Here is a 27,404-nt window from a genome sequence, read left to right as displayed (position 1 = left end):
GAGACGATCAGTTTGGATTCAGAGCCGGCATGGGAACGAGAGAAGCCCTGTTCAGTTTACTAGTTCTCGCCCAAAAATGCTACGACCAACAGAAAGATATATTTATATGCTTTATAGACTTCGAAAAAGCATTTGATTGAGTAAGACACGACCTACTATTAGAACGTTTGCAAGAAGTCGGTTTAGATGGAAAAGACATCAAATTCTTAAAAAACTTGTACTGGAACCAAAACGCCAGAGTTAGGATCGAAGGTTCCACATCCGCAGAAGTAGAAATTAGAAGGGGAGTTAGACAGGGATGTGTTCTGTTGCCTCTGCTGTTTAATCTTTACTCCGAGTTTCTATTTAAAGAAGAATTGGAGGATTCCAAGGATGGAGTCAATGTGAATGGCGTAAATATCAACAGTATCAGATACGCCGATGATACAGTGCTAATTGCGGATTCCGACTTATGTCTACAACGACTCATCGACAAGACCAACTCGACCTGTGAGCAATTTGGTATGAAAATAAACATTAAAAAAAAACCAAAGTGATGTCAAATCAAAAAACCAAAACGTACCTCAACCTTGCATAATAAATGGGCACATTTTAGAACAGGTCAATATATTTAAGTACCTGAGATGTTGGATCGATAGCAGCCTAAATCCTGATCTAGAAATAAGATCGAGAATAGAACAGGCCAGAAAATCTCGAATAAAACTCGAAATTCGACTACGTTTATCAGAATGCTACGTCTGGTCGACTCTTCTATATGCAGTTGAAACTTGGACCCTTAAAACATCAACCGTAAATAAATTGGAGGCCTTTGAAATGTGGATCTACCGGAGAATACTCAAAATTTCATGGACATCGCATACCTCAAACGAAGAAGTGCTGCATAGAATAGACAAGGAAAGAGAACTTTTTAACACAGTAAAAGTTAGAAAAACATCATACCTAGGCCACATACTGAGAAATAATAAGTACGAATATGCCCAACTTATAGTGAAAGGAAAAATCGAGGGAAAGAGAGGCCTAGGAAGGAAAAGACTATCGTGGCTCAGAAACATCCGACAATGGACAGGGCTAAATTTTGAACAGCTAATAAGAACAGCTGAAGATAGAGAAGAGTTTAAAATTGTAGTAGCCAACCTCCATTGAGGAGAGGGCACTTTAAGAAGAAGAAGAAACAAATAATAAAAATATAACTTGATAAATTATTAACCCTTCGTTAGTCGCCCGGTTTTTGCTGACGAGTTTAGTCGCGCTGTCTACTATCGTAGACCAATAGTTTTTTGTTGTATAATATTGAATTTTGACCAATTTAGGAAATTAGGGAGACGAAAATTTGTAATACATATTCGTAACAATTATTTTTATTAAACAAAAATATAGTACTTACTTTCCGAGGTGGTATCGTGGTCTATAAATGAAACTTCTGGCGATGTGCGGTTTTGAAAATATTTGAGTTCCTCGTGGAGCATAAACGATGTATGAGCTGCTATCATCGTATAGTAGAACTGTAAAAGAAAAATTAAATTAAATTGTAAAAGTACAAGTAACAAATTATTGGAGATATTAAATTATTAATTTATTAAAATACGTACAAATGATTCGTGGTTCTATATTATATAATATCTTGTCTTTTTCATTAACTACTGTTATTTGGTTTATTCTATGTATATTTTTTTGTTTGGGACAATATATTTTTCTTAATATTGACTTCCAGATTTTCTATATTTTCTGGGGTTGTCTATTTCACAGATGTTGTTTTAAGAATCACGATATGCCGTTCTTTTTATGTATTCAGTAGATGGCGAATAAAACCATCACCTATTATTGCAACCTTATACAGAGTGTTTCAAAAAAAGGTAACCCCGTCTCTAGGGTAGGTAAAAAACTGAAAAATAATTGGGGTTTGTTTAGTAAACAATTTTTGTAACGCCATCCGTTTTCAAGATACAGGGCGTTGAAGAAAAAAAAATGTACGCATTTTTTACGATTTTGCCGAAACTACTGGCAACATTGTAATGAAATTTTATACGAATATGTTTTGGAAGCTGATACATCCCATGAATTTGTTTTTATATCTGATTCTCATAGAGGGCGCTAGTTACACGGATCGTACTAAGTATTAGTCAATATAACTTTTTTAAGAGTATAATTATTAATCAAAATTTCAAGTAAACTTAAACATCATTCAATTTTATACGAAATAATTGATGCTGGTAGTAATGATAAAGTTTTAATAGGTATACCTCTATTTTCTCCAAGTGTGCCATGGAAATGTGACATTTATTGATTGTTATGACGATAAATCAACAATAATTAGAGTTTTCAAACCTTGTTATTTGTAAAATCAAATCAAAATGTACTCAAATGTTGAATACGTTATGCAGAAAAGTTTCTTAGAAGAAACTTACCTAGTAAAAAAACATTTAGAGCCGTTGAACGATATATTATATCAAATAAAATAAATTCTGGTAGACCAAGAACAACAAGAACAATTAATAAAGAAAATAATATTTTAAATTTACTTGATCAAGATCCAACAGTTAGCGTAAGGAATATAGCAAGACAAACAAATACTTCTTCTTCAAGTACTTGGCAGATACTGAAAGAACAGCAATTACATCCTTATCATTACAGACAAGTCCAAGAGCTCTTGCCAGATGATCTACCGGTTAGAGTGGATTTTTGTGAAACATTGCAACAAAGGACAGCCCACAATCCAAATTTTTTAAAACGCATTCTTTTTACGGACGAGGCCACCTTTACGCGACAAGGTATGTTTAACTCCCATAATGCACACTACTGGTGTGATGAGAATCCACGAGTCAAAAGGGTATCACATTACCAACACTCATTTAAAGTTAATGCTTGGGCAGCAACTTTAGGTAACAAATTAATAGGTTATGATATTCTACCTGGAAATTTAAATGGTGATATGTATCTTGATTTTTTAAACAATTCCTTATTATTTTTTATGCACGTTGGAGCTCCACCACACTTTGATAGAAGGTGTCGTAATTGGTTGAGTAGTCATTTTCCGAATCGAGGAATTGGTAGAGGTGCAGAAGCTCCGATTCATTGGCCTCCTCGGTCATACGCAGTTTGGTCGTATATTAAGGAAAAAGTCTATGCTACAGAGGTAAATTCACGCCAAGAATTGGAAGAAAGAATTCAACGTCAATTTAATGACATCATAGCTGATCCCCTACCGTGTAGAAGGTTAATGGAATCTTTAGAAAAAAGAATAGACTTGTGTATTCGCGAAAACGGAGGGCATTTTGAACACTTACTGTAATTCAATTTTATTTTATGTTCTTAGTCATTAATTTAATTATCTTCTTGTGAGTTTTGTTTAATTACTAACTATTTTATACCAGCATCAATTATTACTTCATAATTTTTAAATCAAAATATTCCGAAAACGGTACACAGTATCGAGTTTTACCAAGAGCACCTTTTTCATGTAAAATTGAATGATGTTTAAGTTTACTTGAAATTTTGATTAACAATTATACTCTTAAAAAAGTTATATTGACTAATACTTAGTACGATTCGTGTAACTAGCGCTCTCTATGAGAATCAGATATAAAAACAAATTTATGGGATGTATCAGCTTCCAAAACATATTCGTATAAAATTTCATTACAATGTTGCCAGTAGTTTCTGCAAAATCGTAAAAAATGCGTACAATTTTTTTTTCTTCAACGCTCTGTATCTTGAAAACGGATGGCGTTACAAAAATTTTTTACTAAACAAACCCCAATTATTTTTCAGTTTTTTACCTACCCTAGAGACGGGGTTACCTTTTTTTGAAACACCCTGTACATAATTTAGTAAAATTTCGAACACCTTAAAAAAGATCATATAAAATGAACACCATAATGGAATCATTAATTATTTCGCCTCTTTCCATTCCACGAAACTTAAAAGGACGATATCCTATTCAGCACAGGATAATCCCATAATTTAGGGTCCTTCTTAATGATTACTTAATACCGCCGTTTTCGCAAAAACCTCCCTTGGCTATAATCCTGTTTTACTCCAGTATTTTTATAAATAGTGACAACGTTTTTATTAGTATTGGTGATAAATTCTTAATTAAAGCCTAAACGTAGTTACATTTATAATAATCCTTTTAATTTTAGTAATTATTTCAATATTATAGGGGCGACAACAATATTTCTTTAAAAATCAAATCAAGTTTTTGAAAGCTACGTGAAGCTATATACAGGGTGCCGAAGCTACTATTATATTGGGTGATAAACAGCAAATTAAAAATATCTCGAGAACTAAAGATAACTGAATCATGAAAATTGGAATGAAGGGGTTTTGAAGAGTGACCTATTTAATGAAAATATTTGCATCTAGTTGCTACTTCTGGTTATACCGGAAGTTGCTTATAAGTTCGTTTTTTTTTAACGGGACACCCTGAATATTTATTCAGGTTAGTCAGAAATATTCACGTTATTTTTTTTTATTTACAATTCAGCCACATCAACCTATGTGGTTATTAGCGCCAATCTGTATTACAATTTTTTTTACATTTTTGGATACTTAATATATACTGATTTTGACATACATGGATTTTTACATACATAAATCTGAGTAAAACTAAGTACATTGGTTAATGGGAGCATTGACTATTACACATTTATTTGTACACGCACTGATGTTTATATTTGGTTGTATATTCTTATTGATTTTAGAAAACCTAAAACTGACGAATATACACAGCTTTCTTCTAGAAACTCCCGCAGCGTTGTCGGTAGGTTACACTTTTTCCTTTCATGCAGGGCATTCGATTAAGCAATTTTGGACACTTAAACTGTTGAAACACTTACCGCATATTGGATGAACACTTCCAGTAATATAGTATTCATGTGTTAAGCGTGTATGTCCTAATCTCAGTCTGTTTATTATAGTTTGGTCTTTCCTGTTGTTACACTTATTTTTCCTTCTTGTAATTGTTGTTTTTATGTCTCGTAGTTTTTGTTGAGATTGATTCCATTCTTGAAGCCACCGTTGTTTCAATGTCGAGTTAATCCAGTGATGAAAATCTTTCTTATAGGTAGGTTCTGACAAGTCTTCATTGTTAACTGAAGATTTGGCGGCAGCATCTACTCTTTCATTACCATGTATAACCTATACGTGACGGAATCCACATACATTTTACAATCGCATTCTTTTGCTGAAGTTAATACAAATGGTTCTTTATCAATTGCAACAATGGATGAGTTAAGTAAATGGTGCCTAAGCTACTCATGGCACTTAAGGAATCTGTCATTATCAGGCACCTGTCTAAGTTGGCGTTCAGTGCATATTCTAATGATTTGTAGATTGCGAATAGTTCTCCTGTATATAATGTGCTAAAATTTGAGATTTTGTATGAAGCAGTGTAGTCGTTGTGTATGAGGGCACATCCTACTCCTTCTTCTGATTTGGAGGCATCAGTATAAATATGTTGGAAATTCTGGTACTCATCAATCTTACTGTAAAATTGTTTAACCATAGTGAAAGCATTAGGTTGATTCTAGTCTTTGTTAAAAGGAGGTTTAGATCTTTTTTGTTAAGATATGTTGTGTGGAAACAAAAAGCAAAGACATTGTTTCGACGGGATTTTCACTATTTGCTGAAACGTTTGCAGCATATGCTAGGCTAAAATATTGTCTTCTTAATTCCAGAGGCATTTCTCCTACTAAACATAGCAAGCTATCTGTAGGTGTGGTGCCAAAAGCTCATAAGGCTACTCTTACAGCAGCATTTTGGATTGTTTGCATTTCTTTTAAAAGTGATTGACTGGTAGACCCATACACTATTAAATCGTAATCGCCTTTAGATCTAATAAGGCTTTTATGTACTGTCAATAGGATATCTTGATCACATCCCCAATTTTTAGTAGATAGGACTTTCATTATGTTCAAATATTGTTGACAAGATGTTTTAAGATGATAAATATGTTTACAAAAAATGGTATGTTTAACCGCCATAACAGTTAATTCTGAAGTGAAGAAAATCCTCAGCTCACATGGGATAGTAAATTTTAAGAATTTTTTTAGTTCAATGTTTTTTGTGCTGTGACAAATAATAACATAGTCGCTCTTATGATTTATGACGAAAATATAATCGGAGAGCTTTACTGCAACATTTTACGGCAAGTAATTGTACCAACACTGTACGATTTACATAATAAGGCTAACGAGGCTTGGTTTTAACAATATGGAGCACCGGCTCACAATATAAGAGGAGTCGGTACATTGCTTCATGAAATATTTAGCGATAGACGGATAGCTAACAAAGCTCCGTTTCTCTGGTCACCAAGATCCCGTTGTTACCGTTAGATTACTATATTTCGAGATACGTTAAAAATAAGGTGTTTTCTGAACCTGTCACTACTGAGGAAACTATAATAAATAAAGTCCTTCAAGTTGTTAACGAAATAGACAAAGAATCAATATCAAGAGATACTAATGAAAATCTGATTAAAAGAGTTCATAAATGATTAAATGTTGATGGGTAACATTTTGAACATTTATTACATTAATAAGCTAGTGCCTATTATTTTGATAGCATCTTTTAAACTGTTCAATGTTTAACTTATATAAATATAAAAGTTGTAAGTTAACACAACATAGTCTACGAAAAAAAAATTTTTTGTAACAAAAATGTATAAAGTTAATTTATTTGAAAACTGCAAGAGATAGATATAGGGAATACTAATACAGATCAATAGCAGAAAACATATTTTTCTAAAATAATGAATCGTATACAGGGTGTCCCATTTGAAAAAAAGGAAATGGGCGAAATTTTGAAAAGCACCCTCTATAATGAAAAAGGCAACTTTACACTGTAAACGATAATGCTGTATCTGGTTAATAAGTTCATAAATAATTTAAACTTTTACTCAAATTACATTAGAGGATATTGAACTTTATATATATGCTAGAAAAGTGTAATTTTCATATAAAAACCATTATAACAGGGTGTTTATACAGGGTGTCTCATAAAAAAACGAAGTTATAAGCAACTATAATTATATAAACATTACATAATACACTTTATACTTTTGATGTATAACTATTTGGTGGTTTTACATGGAATGCAGAAATGGTATATGGCCCTCAAATACATCTGGCAGGTACTAAATACCAGTGGTTCATGGTCGTATTTTAAACATATGCCATGGTAAATTTAAAAATCAACTCAATTTATTGAATTATGATACATATTGGAAAGATCTTTGATATCAGTCTTATTATTGATGGAATTTAGATCTTTTTTTTACGCGAATCATCTATTCATGTGAATCATGGGTTCTGGATTCGAAGATGATATTTTTTGGTTGTACTAACATTCCTATTGTTGTTATATTTTCGTTTTTTTTTATATTTGATACTAATAATAAAACAATTGGTTTTTCTTTAGATGGAATCTTGAACTTGCTTATGGCATTGGAGTAGGTTAATGTTGGAGATGCTGAAGATGAAATTGAATCTGAAGATGTTGATAATTACTTTGGCTTATCGGCTATTTAAAGAACAACAACGGATCTTTTGTTAGTATGATTTCAACGCAATATATTTCAAATGGTTTGATATGGAAATCATGAATGTGTTGCTTGTGTGAGTCCATTTCAAAAGGTAAAAGAAATAATAAATTAGACTTACTCACAATCAATTTAATTTAACTATCAGACGACCGGTTTCGCTTTCTACAATATGCAAAGCATCTTCAGGTCGCGATACAAAGTTAATTAAATGCTGAAAATAATAAACCCATATTAGGGTGTTGTCTAATAAAGGTAAAACAAAGATAGGTGATATAAATTATATAAATTACAGTAATTATGCCAATATTACATGTCTGTGATTTTTAAAAATGAATAAAATGTTTAAGCAGACAAGGTAAGACCCACAAATTGGTGAAATAGTCTATTAAACTGTAATGAATTAATAAATAAACAAATAAATAAAACATTACTTACATGCCGGTACTCTATTAATTAATGGTTGAAAGAACATGGTTCAAACTATCTTGTATTGTTGATTGGAGAACTCAATTCAACTATTGTAATTGTTTAACAGTAAACGGGGAAGTTCTTGAGGAGACACATATTTAATTTAATTACCAAATAATCACTTAAGTTTGTTCTGTAACTTTGACTAAGCTGAGTTAGTTATCATAGAAGATTATTACAATTATTTATATTGTTACATTGAAATCTAATTATTTAAAGTTTGTTAAAGTATGCCAATATTAACACATCAAATAACTTTGATATCTAAATTTAAAATTAAAAATTTTTAGACATTTAATAATATCAGCTTATTTCATAAAACTAGATAACTTAACTTACAGCATTTAAAATAGAAGAAGAACTGTCACACTTTAACCTACATTTGTCAAGTTTACCTCTAAAATCTGATATATAACACATAAAAAACTCATTGTCTCCAAGTAAGAGATGTAGTTCTTTTAAAATCCTCCCCTTTTTAAATTTAATGTTTGTTTCGTCCCCCGTTTTTTAAGTGTTTTCTGTGTGTTTTCTGTGTGTCTTAAAGTGTCTCAATTTTAAATTTTAACTTTATAATTTGGACTTTACAACAATTTGCCACATATTGTAACATAACTTTATCAAAGAAATTTGATAATTACAAGCTGATATAATTGCACACCCACACAATTTGTACATCTATTCTTATTCATTGTCTCACAACTGTCACCTTCAAAAACAAAAATAAAAATATCAATAAATAACACACATTTCATAAATATATCCTAAGAATAAATATAAATAACTTTAAAGAACTTAATGGTATAGAACATTACTTTCATCAAACAAACAATTACATTTACCTATCTCTACTTCATTGGATAAAATCTGTCTCCTCAAGAACTTCCCCCTTTACTGTTAAACAATTACAATAGTTGACTTGAGTTCTCCAATCAACAATACAAGATAGTTTGAACCATGTTCTTTCAACCATCAATTAATAGAGTACCGGCATGTAAGTAATGTTTTATTTATTTGTTTATTTATTAATTCATTACAGTTTAATAGACTATTTCACCAATTTGTGGGTCTTACCTTGTCTGCTTAAACATTTTATTCATTTTTAAAAACCACAGACATGTAATATTGGCATAATTACTGTAATTTATATAATTTATATCACCTATCTTTGTTTTACCTTTATTAGACAACACCCTAATATGGGTTTATTATTTTCAGCATTTAATTAACTTTGTATCGCGACCTGAAGATGCTTTGCATATTGTAGAAAGCGAAACCGGTCGTCTGATAGTTAAATTAAATTGATTGTGAGTAAGTCTAATTTATTATTTCTTTTACCTTTCGGTTTGATATGGATTGAATAAAAACTGTTTTTTTCTTCTCTCTAGTTATAAAAACACTTTAATTTCATTATTAGTAAGAAACCTGTTTTTAATATTTGACATAAAACAATTTTAATTTGGAGCTGAAGTTATTGGCACATCTCTAATTAATTTGACGTTTTTCCACCAGAGACAACACACAGCCCTGTCGAACACCTCGTTTTATGTTAAACAGAGCTATTTATTCGCACTGTAGTATCTTATTCATATTCATATATATGTTCATATAAATATTGTTTATTATTCGGGTGTCTCTTGTATCAAATTCTAATTTTTAAGTAATTGCATCAATGGCTTATATTATACTGTATCCTCAATCCTCATATACACTTAACTGATTAGGACTAACGTCATCCATTATTGCTTAACGAAATTTTAACGGTAGTCTATTGCACACTAATCAACTTTATTGCAAACCAATAGGTCCGACGAGGACAACCAAGTTGCTTTGAAAAGGCCCAGTATGTGGTCTCGTTTAGGGTCAATTAACCCCCTTACCCCTCCTTCAAAACCGTCGATGTCCCCGGAGCTCAATTAGGATCTACATCTGTTTACATCTCCGCACTAACGAATTCATTGGTGGAAGGTGGGATGGCGTTTCGCTTGTTAGCAGACCGACGCCAATTTCTATTATTAGTTGTATTCTTGTTGTTTAGATGGAATCATGGTTATCATATACGCTCCTCGGATCCTGATAGATTTAACAGGGAAACGCCGTAATGTGCAGGGAATTAATTGGTGTAACAATTATTGCTTCACAACGAATAACATTAACGAACCATAAGTTTCACTACAAAATAATTCACTACATTGTAAAAAATATATTTGGTGGTATGAATCGTTCGAAGTCAGGGTTTTAATTTTTTTTTAAAAATACAACAGCCTCTACAGAGTGTTTCATTAATACTTAATATTTTAACTGGAGATTTCTGGGCTCAAAATATTCAGGTCAGGTTAGGTTAGATTTAACCTAAATCCCTTAAATAAAATGTGGCTCATTACTGAGTTACAGGTTGAGGTATACAAGTTCGTCCAAAGGGTCAGGTAAATTTTCGTAATGCTTTTCAAAGAAGCAATTAATATTAAATATATAAATATGTACGAATCTTCGAGTTTATTCATTTGTGAAAATATTCTCAAAGTGTTTATATTGTTATAGTCTTAAATTGTGTTATGAAAATCAGTTATTTTTGAAACTTTATGGAGAATTTTGACAAACGTATGGTAGTGAAAAAAAGTGCAACGAAAAGAGGTGCTCCTCTTTTATTCGTGAATAACTGTAAATTCAGTATATACAATTGGGGATGATGTAGTAATTTCTAGACAAAACTTAAATCATTCTCATGAAAGTCTGGAGGCCAACTGCATTCAACAACAGTTTGTAAGAGTAGCAGCTAAGCGTAAAGCTGCAGAAGATATAAGTACTCAACCCAGGAAAATTTTACATCGCTTTTTAAGTGAAGAAGCAAATACCAATTTAACTGTTATGAATTTGAAATGAGTGAAACAAAGTATTTATAATGTGAGAAGAAAATTAGTCCCAGTTTTATCAAAAACGTTAGAAGAAGTACTGGAATCATTGGAAAAATTAGAGGAGCCTATCATCACGTTTAGAAATGAAAACTTTTTATTGGTAAATGATAAGAGTGCAAAATTGACTATTATATCTGTGAGACAAATCTCAGACATTTATGTAAGTGTTCTAGAATATATATGGATGGTACATTTAAATATTGCCCAACATTCTATTATCAAATGTTTACAATTCATGGATACTACAATGGCCACTATATTCCACTAGTATTTTGTTTATTGCCAGATAAATTATCATCTACATATGAAACATGTTTCAATTTGATAAGGACCAAATGTTCAGAGCTAACTTTAAATTTTCTTCCAAAAAGATATTATCATTGATTTTGAAAAATCAATTTATAAGGCTGTTTAATCAGTTTGGGGTCAATCTAAAATAATCGGATGTAGATGGCATCTTTGGCAGGCTTGGTGGCGTAAAATTCAAGAACTTGAAGAATATAAAAATGAGATCTACATTAGAATTCAAAATATTCATAAATGTAACAGACCTAATACCAAAACTGTAGCTCGTGAGAAATTTTTGAATAGTAAAATAGAAAATTTTAATGAAAAAACTATTACTAGGCTGGAATATGTTAAATATACATCCCATTATTTTAGTTTTTAAGTACGTTTATTATTATTTGCTATTTATATTGTAAGTTGTAAATGAAATTCACTAATTTAAGATAATAAATTTTATAACGCAGTAAGACAACTTTTTTTTTTAATTATGGGATTGATCCCCGCGAAGCTCGATCCCTGGACGAAAGTGTATATGCAAAAATATTTAACTTGGACGAAAGTGTTATTTCTGCAGGTAAAAATTTAAGGTAAACCTAAACTCATTACGATATTCCGGACGAAAGTGTAGCTGCTAGTTTTATTTAATAATTTAAAAACTATTTGTAACTCCGCCTGCATTGCCCACTAGGTGGATCGAGTAGCTTGGTGGGTGATGTTGCCGGTCCCAAGCCCGGATAAAGGAGGAGGGTTGTAGGGTTAGGTTAGCAGCCTGCCATATATAAAAATAAAAAAAAAGCTCAAAGAACCGGTGACGAGCCTCGGACTAGGACAGAAAATATGGTAACGACAAAGGCCAGAAAAAGGACGACGAACTGGAAAACGAAAAATATAATGAGAGTGGCGACGTGGAACATAAAAAGCCTAAATAACCGAGATCAGGAAATAGAAAAAGATCAAATAGATATCTGCGCCCTACAGGAAACAAAGAGGAAAGGTAAAGGACAGACGCGGCTTGGAGAATATTTACTAATATATAGTGGGGTTCCGAAACAAGAAAGAGCAAAGGAAGGTGTAGCAATAATGATCAAAATAAAATATAAAGATCAAATTAAAGAGTGCCAGTACATATCTCAGAGAATACTTTTAATGAAAATTGTAGCGAACAGCAAAATTATTAACATAATAGGGATATATGCACCAGAAGACTGCAAACTTGACAGCGATTAAGAAGAATTCTATGATGAGCTACAAACATTAGTGGAAAGAGAAGTGAAGCAAAATGAATTACTTATATTATTGGGAGATTTCAATGCCAGAATAGGAGACGAAGTAATACCAGGAATAAATCAAAGGTTTAATGAAAGAGTTATCAATGAAAACGGAAAAAGAATGGTGGAATTCTGCATATCAAACGAACTAAGGATAACCAACACATTTTTTGATCATAACATTCAACACAAATACACGTTTGAAAATACAAGAGGACATAGATCAATGATAGATTATGTGGTCACAAACAGAAATATTCACCATAAACAGATAGTGGATGTGAGAAGTTTGATGTCACCCAATGTGGGAAGCGATCACTATTTGGTACTTGGTAAAATTAAATTCAATGAAAGATGGAAAGAGAAGCTTTAACAAACCAATGCAGAGGAAATAATAAAAATAGAAAATTTAAGAGATGATTGGAACGAAAATAAAAAACAAAAAGTGGTCAACGAAAACACCATGGTTTACACTAAAGGTTAAACAAAAATGTCACCAAAAAAAGAAAGCTTTCCTAAAATATAAGTCAGAAAAAACGAATGAATCATATGAAGAATATAAAAGAATAAGAACTGAAACTCATCAATTGGTAAGAAAAACAAAAACAGATTACTGGGAAAGATTCACAAAAGGACTAGAGATGGATTTCTATGGACAATAGAAACAAGTATGGCGCTTCATAAGACAACAAAGAAGCGAAATTAAAGAACTAGTTGAAATAGAACACATACAAGAGGATACATGGGTGGCCTTCCTGACAGAAATGTTTAAAAAACAAAACGAAGAACCTTTACCAGAAACGCCAAATATAATAACTGAGGAAAAGACCGAAATCTCCCAAAACCATGTAAAAGAAGGAATAAACAAATTAAAAAACAGAAAGTCACCAGGAAAAGCTCAAATACCAAATGAACTCTTAAAATATTACAACAACTGCAAATTCTTATTAATAAAATAATCACCACGAACAGAATACCAGATGAATGGAGGAGAGGGATCATAATGATGTTCTTTACAAAAGGAGATAAAAATGACCCCAATAATTATCGAGCAATAAATCTATTAAACACAACACTCAAATTGACAACAAGAATAATAGCGACAAAAATAAACGAACGAATATCTCTGCAAGAGGAAAGCAAGGATTTCGGACAGGAAGATCATGCACGGATGCAGTTTTTGTAATAAGACAAATAAAAGAAAAGTCGCTGGAATACAACAAACCAGCATATATGTGTCTGATAGATTTGAAGAAAGCGTTGGATAGAGTGAGAATTCGGCACGCGATACATTCATTATATGAAAAGGGAATATCACTGGATTTAGTAAAAACCATTGAAAATATATATAAAGATAACATAGCTATGGTAAGATGTAAAGGAAAACTATCGCAACCTATCAAATATGAAACTGGCATTAGACAAGGAGATTCGCTGAGCCCATTAATATTTAATCTGATAATGGATGAAATCATAAAGAAAGTTAAAAAAAGAAGAGGATATAGAATGGGAGAAAAGGAAATAAGGATAATATGCTACGCCGACGACGCCATAATAACAGCCGAAAATGAAGATGACCTAAAAGATTAATTAAAAAATTCGAAGATACGGCGCTCATATACAACATGGAGATCTCAACAGAGAAAACTAAAACGATAGTGATATCAGCGGAACCGAGACGATGTAAACTAGTCGTAAATAACAAAATAATAGAACAAGTGATGGAAACTGAATACTTGGGAATAAAACTGTCAAGCTACGGAAAAGTGGAAGAAGAACTACAAAAATAAGTGAACATGGCAAACAGAGCAGCAGGATGTCTCAACAACACAATCTGGAGAAATTCTGCATAGTTAGCAAGGTATTGCCATGGCTCTATGGCACTACCTCACGAGCCGCCACTGATTTACTGGGTTCTATACTTTATCGTAACTCTGTATAAATGAAGTCCACTCTGTAATTTAGCTCGTGGAATATTGAATTATTGTTTCTGGCAAGTGAACTAATGATTTGGATTTTACTTTTATGTAGCTTTCGGATATAAATTAATTGAATTAATCTTCTTATTTATTTGATCGAGTAATTCGGCGTAACGGTTTTCTACAGATTTTCTGCCCATATCTTCGGGAATTTGATGGATTCGACCGTTACTTGATGGAAATTCATTTTATGTAACAATAAAACACTGAAAACTTTGTTTTCAACACTTCCACAAAATTTATTTTAAATTCTTATCACTACAGCTGTTTCGGCTAATTGCCTTTCTCAAGTGATCTATTTTTGGCATGGGTTTACACTTTATAGTCTCTAATGAAATAGGTCGAGGAGGGGAGAACTGTTTGTCTCAAGCTGGTCATTCAGAATTATATCTGTGTTTTTTAATTTGTTGATTTCCATAGATTCTAACAAAGATAGCTTAAGGCCTTTATTTTGAATAAGTAGAATTTTAAATTCGTCATTAAAAGAATGATTATGATCTAGAAGGTGAAGTGCGTATGTAGAATATGTTTTTCTATTATTGAAAGCTCTTTTATGTTCTGCTATTCGTTTATTAAAATTTCTACCTGTTTGACCAACAATGTAAGTTTTTGGGCAGTCGCCACATTTAAGTTTGTACACACCACTGTGTAAGTGTTTTTTATGTTGGCTCTTGTTGTTTTTAATATATTTGCCTAGGTTGTTATTTGTTCTGAAAGCTGGTGTTATTCCTTTCTTTTTTATGTGTTTGGCTATTTTTGTTGATATTTTGCATGTATATGTAATCGAGCAGAAGGTACTGGGTTTTTTCTCTGGTGGTGGAAATACTAAGTTCAGGGCTTTCTTGTGTAGTTTTTGATTTAACATTTTATTAATTGTTTGTTCGTTGTATCCATTGTTTACTGTTATTTGCTTAATGATATTTAATTCTGTCTCAAAATTGTATTTTGACATAGGAATTGCTGTTAATCTATGTAACATACTATGATAGGCTGCCAGTTTATGTTGTGTGGGATGGGATGATGAATTGTGAATAGTCGTGTCAGTATGGGTAGGTTTATGAAATATGGAGAAGTCATGTTTGTTTTTAAGTCTGGTAATTTTTAAATCTAAAAAATTTATGAATTGATTTTGTTCTGTTTCTATTATAAATTCAATATGACTATGAGGAGAATTAATATACGATAAAAATTGGTCGAGTTGCCTGTTAGTTCCTGTGAAACATACCAGTACGTCGTCTACGTACTGTTTACTGTACTACATAACAGTTTTTATATTGGTGGAGATACGTAGACGACGTACTGGTATGTTTCACAGGAACTAACAGGCAACTCGACCAATTTTTATCGTATATTAATTCTCTTCATAGTCATATTGAATTTACAATAGAAACAGAACAAAATCAATCCATAAATTTTTTAGATTTAAAAATTACCAGACTTAAAAACAAACATGACTTCTCCATATTTCATAAACCTACCCATACTGACACGACTATTCACAATTCATCATCCCATCCCACACAACATAAACTGGCAGCCTATCATAGTATGTTACATAGATTAACAGCAATTCCTATGTCAAAATACAATTTTGAGACAGAATTAAATATCATTAAGCAAATAGCAGTAAACAATGGATATAACGAACAAACATTTAATAAAATGTTAAATCAAAAACTACACAAGAAAGCCCTGAACTTAGTATTTCCACCACCAGAGAAAAAATCCAGTACCTTCTGCTCGATTACATATACAGGCAAAATATCAACAAAAATAGCCAAACACATAAAAAAGAAAGGTATAACACCAGCTTTCAGAACAAATAACAACCTAGGCAAATATATTAAAAACAACAAGAGCCAACATAAAAAACACTTACCCAGTGGTGTGTACAAACTTAAATGTAGCGACTGCCCAAAAACTTACATTGGTCAAACAGGTAGAAATTTTAATAAATGAATAGCAGAACATAAAAGGGCTTTCAATAATAGAAAAACAGATTCTACATACGCACTTCACCTTCTAGATCATAATCATTCTTTTAATGACGAATTTAAAATTCTACACATTCAAAATAAAGGCCTTAAGCTATCTTTGTTAGAATCTATGGAAATCAACAAATTAAAAAACACAGATATAATTCTGAATGACCAGCTTGAGACAAACAGTTCTCCCCTCCTCAACCTATTTCATTAGAGACTATAAAGTGTAAACCCATGCCAAAAACAGATCACTTGAGAAAGGCAATTAGCCGAAACAGCTGTAGTGATTTGAATTGAAAATAAATTTTGTGGAAGTTTTGAAAACAAAGTTTTCAGTGTTTTATTGTTACAAATATAATTATCGTTAATTCAATTTATTAATTGGCGATTTGCCGCTTTTTGCTAAAGCTCTAGTTGATTTTTTTATTTAAATTTGTATGTCTCGACATCTAATGATCATTAAAATGGGAACTGAAAACAGTGTTTACTCTATTTGTAAAAGTTGTTGGTGAAAGAAGGAAATTCCTGTGATGAAATATACTTTGAATTTACTTGATCTGTTTTAATATTAAACAATGTCATAATTTTCTTAGTAAGTCTATCCTATTTACACAAACCCTTGTGTCGCATTACTCATCGTCCTAAACAAATCTTGTTTTTCCAACAGGATGCACAATTCCGCGTTTCTTGTTTTCAGCGCCGTGGTGTCTTTTACCAATTTAACACTGTCACATCACATAGTCCCACTCTCCTCTTACGCGAATACTCCAATTTTATTTGAATACATAAAAGATTCTGAAATTTATATTACTTTCGCAGTCGTGTCACCGTCTATCAATATTTGGGGAAGTAGTTTTATTTGACATATACGATATAAATTTTATTGAATAAGTAAAATGCAGACACCGAATTTATAAGAATAAAAATCTTAAAAAAAGTACTCAAAAAGCATTTAATCTAGTGGTTATTTTTTTTTATACTAAATATTATTTTTAATTAATATCCTACATCGTTACAGTCTAGTTTCTATTGGATTTTGTATTTCGATTTCCAAATTTGCAATATAATGAGTGTTTAAATTAAAATATGGTTGTGTGAACTAATCAAAACATTTGTCCTCCCTGTATTCCTACGATCCCTATAAGTACCGCCATCGGGCTCGTGGAATGCGTCCCGTAACCACAAGAGCACCAGTCGTTAAGAGGAAAAGACGTAACCCTGCAAGTGAACCCATGCACGCATATTGAATTGGTTTTGTTCGTTGTTTCGTAGTGCAAACCATGGTAATTAGACCCAGCGGTAAGTTTTTACCTAGTTTTACGTCAACCTTTAAATTGTTTTTGATTGTTTATTGCAACCATTTAAATTTTAATAATTATTTGCACCTATGAGTAAAAGTTCATTTATCTCGCCAGAGTTATTGAAGGAATAGTTCGTGTTAATTTAATTACTATTAAATAGTAATAGTACATTTGTTTGTTAATTCCCCACAATGAGGTTACCAATTTATATGGTTTATATGTGTACCTGAGAGAGAAAGGGCACTATGTCCATTTTTTTAAGTCACATTCTTGGTTGAAGGTAAAAAAAAATCACATGTGTGATTGAATCTAGTTTTGACAGTTGGAAGTCTGTGTTTTGATGTACTTTGATTGTTCCTTTTCAAGTTTTATGTTGTCATCCTGGTGCATAAGTCGTGGGCTAATACGCACCCTGATGCGCATCTCCCTGCCTTAAAACTGCTTCCAATTTTATTATTGGTCGAAAGATCTGAAAATGCCATATAAATATAAATATACTTAAAAATATGGGACATTTTCCCCTCACACCATTCTCCCTCACATTATCCTAAATGATGAAGACTTCTTGGCAGTAGACATTCACCTCGATAAAAATACCACACTTAGACTAGTCTCTTATTACAAACACCCTATCCAACCCTTATCCGAAGCATTGCTTGATTATGTCTCCAGCCTGAATAACGCCATCATACTTGGAGACTTTAACGCCAGGAACACGCAATTTGGTGACACCGCAACTAACCGTGCAGGCATTGACATTTCGGATCTGCTCCTTAACCTCCCTCTAGACCGTATTCGTAACCGTGAGCCGACTTTTATGGGTCCCATGAGACCACATCGTATGTACTTATAGGCGACTCGATTACGTCGGATCATCTACTCCTGCTGGTTAAAAAACAGATATTTAATCCTTTTCTTAAGGACCTTTCAGACCTTTCAAATGGTCATCCATTTTAGTTTTTCCTATTTTTGGATTCCAATCACCTATTATCATCATTGGTTCTTTTTTAGGAATGTTAAAGATGGTTTCATGTATCAGGTGCTATGTTTCTTCTACTATATCTTCTGCCGCTTCGGATATTGGCATATATACCTGTATAATATGCATTTTGGCTGGTTTAGCCTTAAGAGTTATTTTGATTATTCGATCATTTGTCGATGATCATTCGATCAATGTTAAGTTTGATCTTCCAGTATCCCATTTCGCAGATATTGCCTGGTCTTCAATAATCATCTGCCCGGTTGCCCATTTCACACCATTCGACCCGGAATCGATATGGCTCCAGTTGCTAGCCGGATTGCAGAGCACATAATTGTCTTGCTTAGTCGTTATTTCACAACGCTATCTGGGAAGACAATCAGGTGGTTTCCCATTACCTGCCTAATCGCACTAGATCTGTATGGATCATACAACCCCAGTGCAATAATGAGATAGCAGTTGATCCGCGGGTACCTACTTGGTTGGACCTTATTCGCACCTGTCCTGCATATCTACAGAAACGTTCTCTATCAGCCATTGGGACGCGCAGTGTCGGGGTTGAGGACTTCTCTAGCTTCGAAAGCTATTAATAGTGTTGGCATTATGGTATTGTCACAAATGTCCACAAACGTAAAAGCTATAGAGAAAAATACAATACAAGTTTCAAATTTAACACCCTGCTTCTTTCTTAATATCAACATTTACAAAAATGAAGGCTAATATCAAGCAGTAGAATAAAGTTAGCTTTACGAAACAATTCATAAATCCTAAATTTCTTTCCCACCAACATTTTGAGTTTGAAACATATGCATATAAACAAAGAAAAAGTTTTTACAAAGAAGAGGCAAATCGTTTTCCGATTAATGTAAAACCTATGCTGATATACTTTTTGAAATATTTTACGATACACGCTTGTTTTATCTGCCAGTGTATATTATGTTCTCATGAATAGTTAACATTTATAAACTGCTTTAAATAGAGAGCCCTTTGGCAAAGACAAAAACCCATATATGGACAGATTCCAAATATGAATAATCACGATTCCATAAATTCCTATCACGTTCGAATGCACAATGTCATCAAATCAGTAAGATAAGCAAGTTGATTACATAGTAGGTCAAGTGGATATATTGATTAGATAACGTAGACAATAATAGTAGCATAATGAGATGTTTGAGATTGAATCATTAATCTTTGTATGTAACAAGAGTAAATTAATTAGGAAGGGGATGTTTGACTCTAATTTAAATCAAACATATCTGACAATAAACTATACTTTAAATATTACAGTACATTACAGTACGAATCTGAAGGCTTCGAATAAAAATTCGTTATATCAGGAATTTTTCAATAACGGGGTTCGTTATATCGGTTAAATACGACCAATATTCTTTATAAAGGGGTTCTTAAAGCTGAATTCAAACCTCTATATAACGAATTTCTCATCACTTAACCTCAGTTTAACATAATGATTTACAGAATATCTGTAGACCTGTCCTAACTTAGAAAGTACGCTACCAAAAACAGGAGAAAAAACCTAAATATTTTCGAGAATATCGTAATTTATTTGACAAAGTTAAATTCGTGTTGGAAATGTAATATAAAACTGAACAAATAAAAAAATACTTTTACTACTTCCATCTATGTCCATCGTTATTGAGTACCCTGATTACCGCTGAAAAAGTCAGTAATTTTTGATTGTTTACCTTGTTGTGTTAGGTAATCCATTTCACAATCCAGCACAGTGATAGATTTAACAACACCATCATTTAAAGCATTTTTTTTTAGAAAATAACACTTTAACACATTGAGAGCATCTCTTGCGCCCTTTTATGTAAAATCTGGTTGACTAACGAGTTCTTCATCCACGTCGTCTTCTGCTTCCTCTACTGTTTCTCGCTTCCCTGCCACGGAAGATACGATTTCAGCATCAGTGAGGTATCCACAGATTGCAACGTCATCATCCAAGTTGACAAACTTTTCAAAATCCAAGTCCACGTTTAAAGCCTCCCTTACTCTCATTCAACATCCTTCAATTGGTTCTGGTTGTTGAACTTCTGGATTGTCCTCATCTTGGTTTTGGTTACGATCATTCACTTGAAAGCCGTTTTTCTTGAAACAGTTGGCAATAATTTTATCGTTATTATTCCATGCCTTTCGAAACATCCACATAGCATCTAACACACTAATTTTGGTTGGATATTGGCATTCCAAGTCGTTCAAGAATTGACGGACAACCTCCCTTCTGTACTTGGTTTTGAAATTTTGTATTATTCCTCGATCAAGCGGTTGGAGTTTAGACGTTGTGTTTGAAGGCAGGAACTAAACTTTAATGTTTGTTAGCACCGGAATATCTCCTTGTGCAGTGCAATTGTCGATAAATAAAAGAATGTGTTTCTTCTTTTTTTCATCGCGTTGTTGGTTTGTTTCAGCCAATCACCGAAGACCTCTCCGGTCATCCACGCTTTTTTATTAGCTGTATAGTCTGTTGGTAAAGTTAATATGTTTTTAAAACATCTGGGTTTTTTTGTTTTTCCTATGACGAGAGGTTTCAGTTTATCTGTACCGGATGAGTTAGTGCAGAGCAAGACTGTCAAACGATCTTTGCTGTTTTTGCCCCCTTTGCAATGGTCTCCTTTCAACACAAATGTTTTGTCTGGTAGGCACTTAAAAAAAGCCCTGTCTCATCAGTATTGTAGATATCATCTGCATTGTATCCACGGGTCAAGTCTGGCAATTTAGCTTTCCAATCTTCGCAAGTTACATCATCCACGGCAGCACTTTCACTACAAACTTTTTTGAAACTAATTTCGTGTCTCTTTTTGAACCGATCCAACCAGCCATTACTGGCTCGAAAGTCTGCATGCTCTAATTGTTCTGCAAACTGTTGATCCTTTTCTTGGAGTATGGGACCTCCAACGGGTACATTTTTATCACGGCAATTTATAAACCACTTAATAACAGCTTCTTCGACATCCTATAGCTTACCTTTCTTAGTCTTTTTGCAAATTTTTGACAGTCCACCGTCAACTCCGTACTTTTCTTTATTTTTTATGTGGTTAATGGGGAGCGAGTGATGTCAAAGTTCTTGACAATCTCAAATTTCTTGTTTTTGGGATTTTCTTCAACAAATTGTATCAGTTTACGTTTAAATTCTACTGTAAGCGCTATTCTACTGTGTTTTGCGACATAGCAAATATGAACACAAAGTAAAAAAAACTTTACTCTTCGATGTACTGTACGATAATAACACTCAAATCTTTAGGTACTGATCACAGTGTAAACACAGTGTCAAGGTCAAAACTGCACTGACTGACTGATGGTTCTAGGGGTAAGGGGTGGAAAGCAGGTCACATTGTTTTCATGTCTGGACTTGTCCGTGAGTCACCCCAGTTTGTACTAAACTACGCTAAACCGAGGTTTGGAACGCAGAAATGCGTAACACCGGGGTTTCGTGCGTTATGTACGGGTTTGCTACATTTAATATTTATTATACAGGGGTTTTAATTTATTTCCGCAAATCGTAAAAATTCGTTATATCGAGGATTAAAACCGAAATAGTCCTTTATATAGGGGTATTTTTTACATTGAGTGTTATGGACGTGTGAAGAGGATTTAAAAAAATTGTTATATCGGGGTTCGTTATATCGGGACTGCACTGTATATTGTTAAACTTCTTTTAAATTACTGAACATATGGGAACATATGTTTCCGAAAGATTTCCGTGGTTAGTACAATTAAACCTAGAGCCAAGATTAATACTATTACCAAAATTAATATTAAACTCAACAATCTTCCGGGTTGAACCGCGTCGATTATCATTGCGCCGAGCTTTCGACATCCTCTTTGATGTCTTCTTCAGGGCTTCCGAGGCCTTAGTCTTCCGAGCCCCGAGAAACTACTACACTTATCACTAATCAATGCATTACTGCCACTGGGAACGGGGGATCGTTTTCATGAATGATGATCATCATTATTGATACTATTTTGATTTTCTTATTAAGTAAACGGCGTTTTTAATTTACACCTCATACAATTAGTATATCATTTTACATTTATGAATCACCCTCGTTAATTTCTCGTCAAGAGTATAATTAAGCTAGGTGGGGGCTCAATGTCATGAGTTCATTCTGTTCAGAGTTATGGAAAATTGAATTTTGAGTAGCATTACTGGATTCCGTGCTCGCGGTTTAAGAGTTAAGTTAAAATAATATATTTTATTTATTTTTACCTTTATATAATTTACCTCTATAATTTCCTCTATAAGTCTAGTCAGAAGAGACCCTAATACGTGAAAAACTTTATGGTTAAAAAAATTTATTTTTTATAAAAATATTTACTCCGATTATTCTACTTTTGAATTACTTCTAATGATAATATGCTGTTTTTTATCAGATTTTTATTTTTCATCCGGAATAATGACCTCATTTGTGTTTCTAAAAATCAGCATTCTTTGTTATTTTTGTATTCATTTAAAAGGAGAATTCGAGAGTTGTTTGCTAAATATTATTTTTGAATGTTAGGGTGATAATTATTTGATAGAATTTTTTTTAAGAAAAAACAAAGTTGCATCCACCCGAAGACATATTCCGAAGATAACGACATTCCTGTAACATTTGTAACAATATTAATTTAAATATTTATAACAATCAATTATTACATTTATAAAAATTAAATAAATTTTAAATAAATTTAAGTTAAATTTTGTGTAACATTTTAAGTAACCTAATAAATTTTCCCGAACAAATTTTTTATCAGTAATGCTGCTAAAGAACCGAACACGTGATATCTTCTCGTTCATATGATGGTGATATTTGTAAATGCATTTTTCTTTCTTTCTCCCCTTCCTTTTACCCTAACAAGGTGTCGGATTTGGGCTAGCTATTTTAATTTCCATTTACCCACCTCTTCCATTCTTTTCTGTTTCCTGCCATTATTTTCAATTCCTCGAGTGATTTTTGTTTAAGTTTTTCCGCCTCTACTACTTGCTGTATCCATTTTTTTCTTGGTCTGCCACTTTTTCTTTTTCCGATGTTTTTTGCTTCATAAATTTTTCTTGTTATTCTATTGGATTGCATCCTCATCAGATGCCCATACCAGTTCATTTGTCTCTTTGCTATTTTGTTCATTATCGGTTCCTGGTTGGTCATTCTCCTAATAGTCTCGTTGCTTAATCTATCCCATTTTGTCTTTCCAACTATCCTTCTTAGATGTCTCATCTCCATTGCGTTTATCCTGCTCTTATGTTTTTCCAGAATTGTCCAGTTTTCACTTGCATAGAGCACAGTCGGTATCACTATTGTGTTATATATTTTTATTCTTGTTTCTCGTCCAAGTTTTTTTTTCCCATTATTGGGGCTAACGCATAATATAACTTGTTTGATTTCTTTGCTCTATTTGTTATTTCCCAGTCTATTTTTCCATCATTAGTTATTATACTTCCCAGGTATTCGTAAGTTGTTATTATTTCCAATTCTGAGTTTTTACATTTTATCTTTATTTGATTATCTTCCTTATCTCATTTGCCGCTGATTATCATTATCTTACTTTTTTCCTCGTTTATCTCCATTTTAAGTTCTTCTATTTGTTCTACCCATATATCCATTAGTTTCTGCATTTTATTCTCGAAATCTGCTATTAGTACTATGTCGTCTGCATACATTAAGGACTCTATTGTTACCGGTTGTAATCTGCGGTAACCTATTATTGTCTGTAGTTGATTAGTTCTGACTCTAGTGTTTCTTATCAATTCGTTCATTACTATTATGAATAGCAAAGGGCTGAGACTATCTCCTTGTTTAATACCTCTCTTCCAATTAAATGCTTCCGATCTTTCCCCTGTTATTTGTACCTTTCCTTTTACCTCTTTGTAAGTACTTTCTATAATTTTTATCAATGCATTAGGTACGTTAATTTTCCTCAAGCATTTCCCTATAATATGTCTTTCTATCCTGTCAAATGCTGCTCTTAGGTCTATGAATGCTAATACTAGTTTTTTCCCCGTATCTATGCTTCTTTCTATTAGGTTTCTAATGATATATATGTTGTCATTGGTCTGTCTTCTCGGTCTAAATGCCATTTGTTCTTCTCCCAATACCATTTCTACTTCTTGTCTCAGTCTCTTCTCTATTATTTTCGTATATATTTTAAAGCACACCGATGACAGACATATTGCCCTATAGTTGTCGCAGTTTACATGTTCTCCTTTTTTGTATATTGGCACGATGATATTGTTCTGCCAGTCTTTAGGGATTGTTTGTTTTTCCCACGCCTCTTTATATATTTTCCATAGCCAGTTTATTCCTTCTTCTCCCATGTATTTTACCATTTCCGGTTCAATTTCATCATCTCCACCTGCCTTGCCTATTTTTATATTTGATAATCCTTCTATTACTTCTTCTCTACTTATTTGCTCTGGCTCTGTGTTTTCTTCGTATTCATTGATTATATTGTCTTCCTTTATCACTTCGGTATCAAATTTTTTCTCATAATATTCTTTCCATACCCTAGCTATTTGTTCTGGGCTTATTTGTATTTGATTTGAAGTATCTCTTACTGCGTTTATTTCCTCTCGTTTTCCCTGCCTTATGTGTCGTATTGTCGTCTAAAAGTTTCTATTATTTGTTATATATTCTTGCTGAAGTTCTTCAAATTCTTTCCGTGTTTTTGTTTTTGCTTTATTTGTAAATGCAAAGAGCATTTATTCAGAAAATGTTTAGCAGATTACAGACCAGAACCATCGACCAACATCTAGTATTGTGCGCAACATTATTGTATTGATAAAGCTGGTCAACCAGGTCGAGGCCAACTTTGGTCATATTATAAAAAGTCATGACCTCAGGTATATTTTTATCACCAGTAGACTAATCTATATCAACGGTGGAATGGAATGTGGATAAAACCAGTACAGCTTTGTTCTTTTTCGAACAATAGGACACCAAAGCGCAGCATTCGTGGAAGTCGAATACGGAAGAATGCTCAACTCCATTTCATATTGGAAGGAATTCCTTAGGGTTTTCCCGTTTATTTTTTCTCATTGTTCCTACATAGGTTAGTGAAAAGCCTTTTCGCCAAAGGAATACTGGTGAACCAGTTGTCGCCTGTGATATTTCGATTAGATCCAGATACTGGATCAACTAAACGCAACAATACTTTTTCTCCCAAGTTGTTTACTTAGTAAGGACCTTCTGGCTGCCTACCTATATAGGTTTCCAAGTTCAACGTGTAAGCTATCTTAATATCAGTTAAAGCAAATATATATATATATATATATATATATATATATATATATTTAGGGATTCTACAGTATTTACTGCCTTCCCTCGCTCAACCGTTTCCATCTCTCTCTGTTGTTCCATTCTCCATCGTTTAGTCCTCTCTTACTCATGGCGTCGTCTACTTCGTTCCTCCAGAATTTTCGGGGTCGTCCCCTTTTCCTCCTTCCTATGGGGCTCCATTGGGTTATTTTCTTTATCTATCTGCTGTCGCTAGTTCTTCTTACATGACCATACCACTTTAGTCTTTTTTGTTCTATATATGTTAGTATGTCTGTTTCTATTGATGTTATTTGCTTTATTTCGTCATTACTTCTCCTATCCATTCTTGTTACTCTGCAGCATCTTCGCAGGTATTCCATCTCTGTTGCTATTATCTTACTGCTGTTTTTCTTGTTTATGATCCAATTTTCGGCCCCATATGTCATAATACTTCGCACTAATGTTTTATAAATCTGCGTTTTTGTCTTCATATTTAGGTGTCTATCCCACCATACTGAGTTAAGTTGTCGGATTGCTGTTCTTGTTTGTCCTAATCTTTGTGTAATTTCTTCCTCTGTTGTTGCCTTTTTCGTGATTATGAACCCCAGGTATTTGAATTTATCCTTTCCTTTGATTGTTACGTTGTCATCAATCTGTAGATCTTCTATGTCTTCTTCACTTGTAGATAGGTACTCTGTTTTCGCGAGGTTAATATCTAGGCCAGCCTTGGTATATTCTTCTTGTAGTTTCTTCATCATGTAGCTGAGGTCAAATGTGTGTAAAGCAAATACTTTCATTTTTAGTTGGCCTACTCGGTATGTACTGCTTAAAGCTGCTTTTACCTCTAAATGATAGAAGTTGTTCCTCGACTGTGAGGTACTCACTTGGTGAAAAGTAAGCTTGAAAATTGTTCAAAAGTAATTTCAGCACATCTCTTATTGGTACCAATTTGTCGCAATGGCTTTTCCCGTATCTCTATCAATAACACTGTCAAACTATAATCATCGTATGAAGAAGCGAAATCTGGATTCACTCGTAGATAAGTATTTTTATTTATTTATTTACTAACGGGATACCACCCAATTTAATATATACACAAAGTATTACAAGTATTATCTAGTGATACAATAATTATAAAGATATAGTAAATATGTATGAAAAGAATTGGCGATGCAGCTATATATAAAAAAAACAAATATTAAAATTATATAAAGCACATAGCAAATATAAATCACATAAAATTACAAAAATTTTTTTTAAACACATTCTACAGACATTTTCCGAAGCGCACAGCAACAAATCAAAGTCTATTCTATTTCCATTTAGAATGATTCTACTCAGTGGAGAATGCCTACCAAAGTTAGAGCGATGAAATTTAATTGCAAAATTATGAGATGTTCTAGTAACTCTAGAGGGAACATTAAAGTCAAT

General features: G+C 32.9%; 1 protein-coding gene across 7 annotated transcripts in view; it reads right to left on the bottom strand.

Annotated features, from left to right (window-relative positions):
• Positions 1 to 27,404, bottom strand: part of LOC140450416 (uncharacterized) — a 743,391-nt gene that overhangs the window by 104,137 nt on the left and 611,850 nt on the right. For all 7 annotated transcript variants that reach the window (XM_072544040.1, XM_072544042.1, XM_072544044.1 and 4 more), the window contains one exon: positions 1,385 to 1,502. In XM_072544040.1, coding sequence (XP_072400141.1) covers positions 1,385 to 1,502 — 118 coding nt within the window. The remainder of the gene's footprint in view (positions 1 to 1,384; positions 1,503 to 27,404) is intronic.

The sequence above is a fragment of the Diabrotica undecimpunctata genome, chromosome 9, assembly GCF_040954645.1.
Source record: "Diabrotica undecimpunctata isolate CICGRU chromosome 9, icDiaUnde3, whole genome shotgun sequence".
NCBI lineage: Eukaryota > Metazoa > Arthropoda > Insecta > Coleoptera > Chrysomelidae > Diabrotica > Diabrotica undecimpunctata.
Note: the sequence above shows the minus strand (reverse complement) of the source record. Positions and strands in the feature narration are given on the sequence as shown.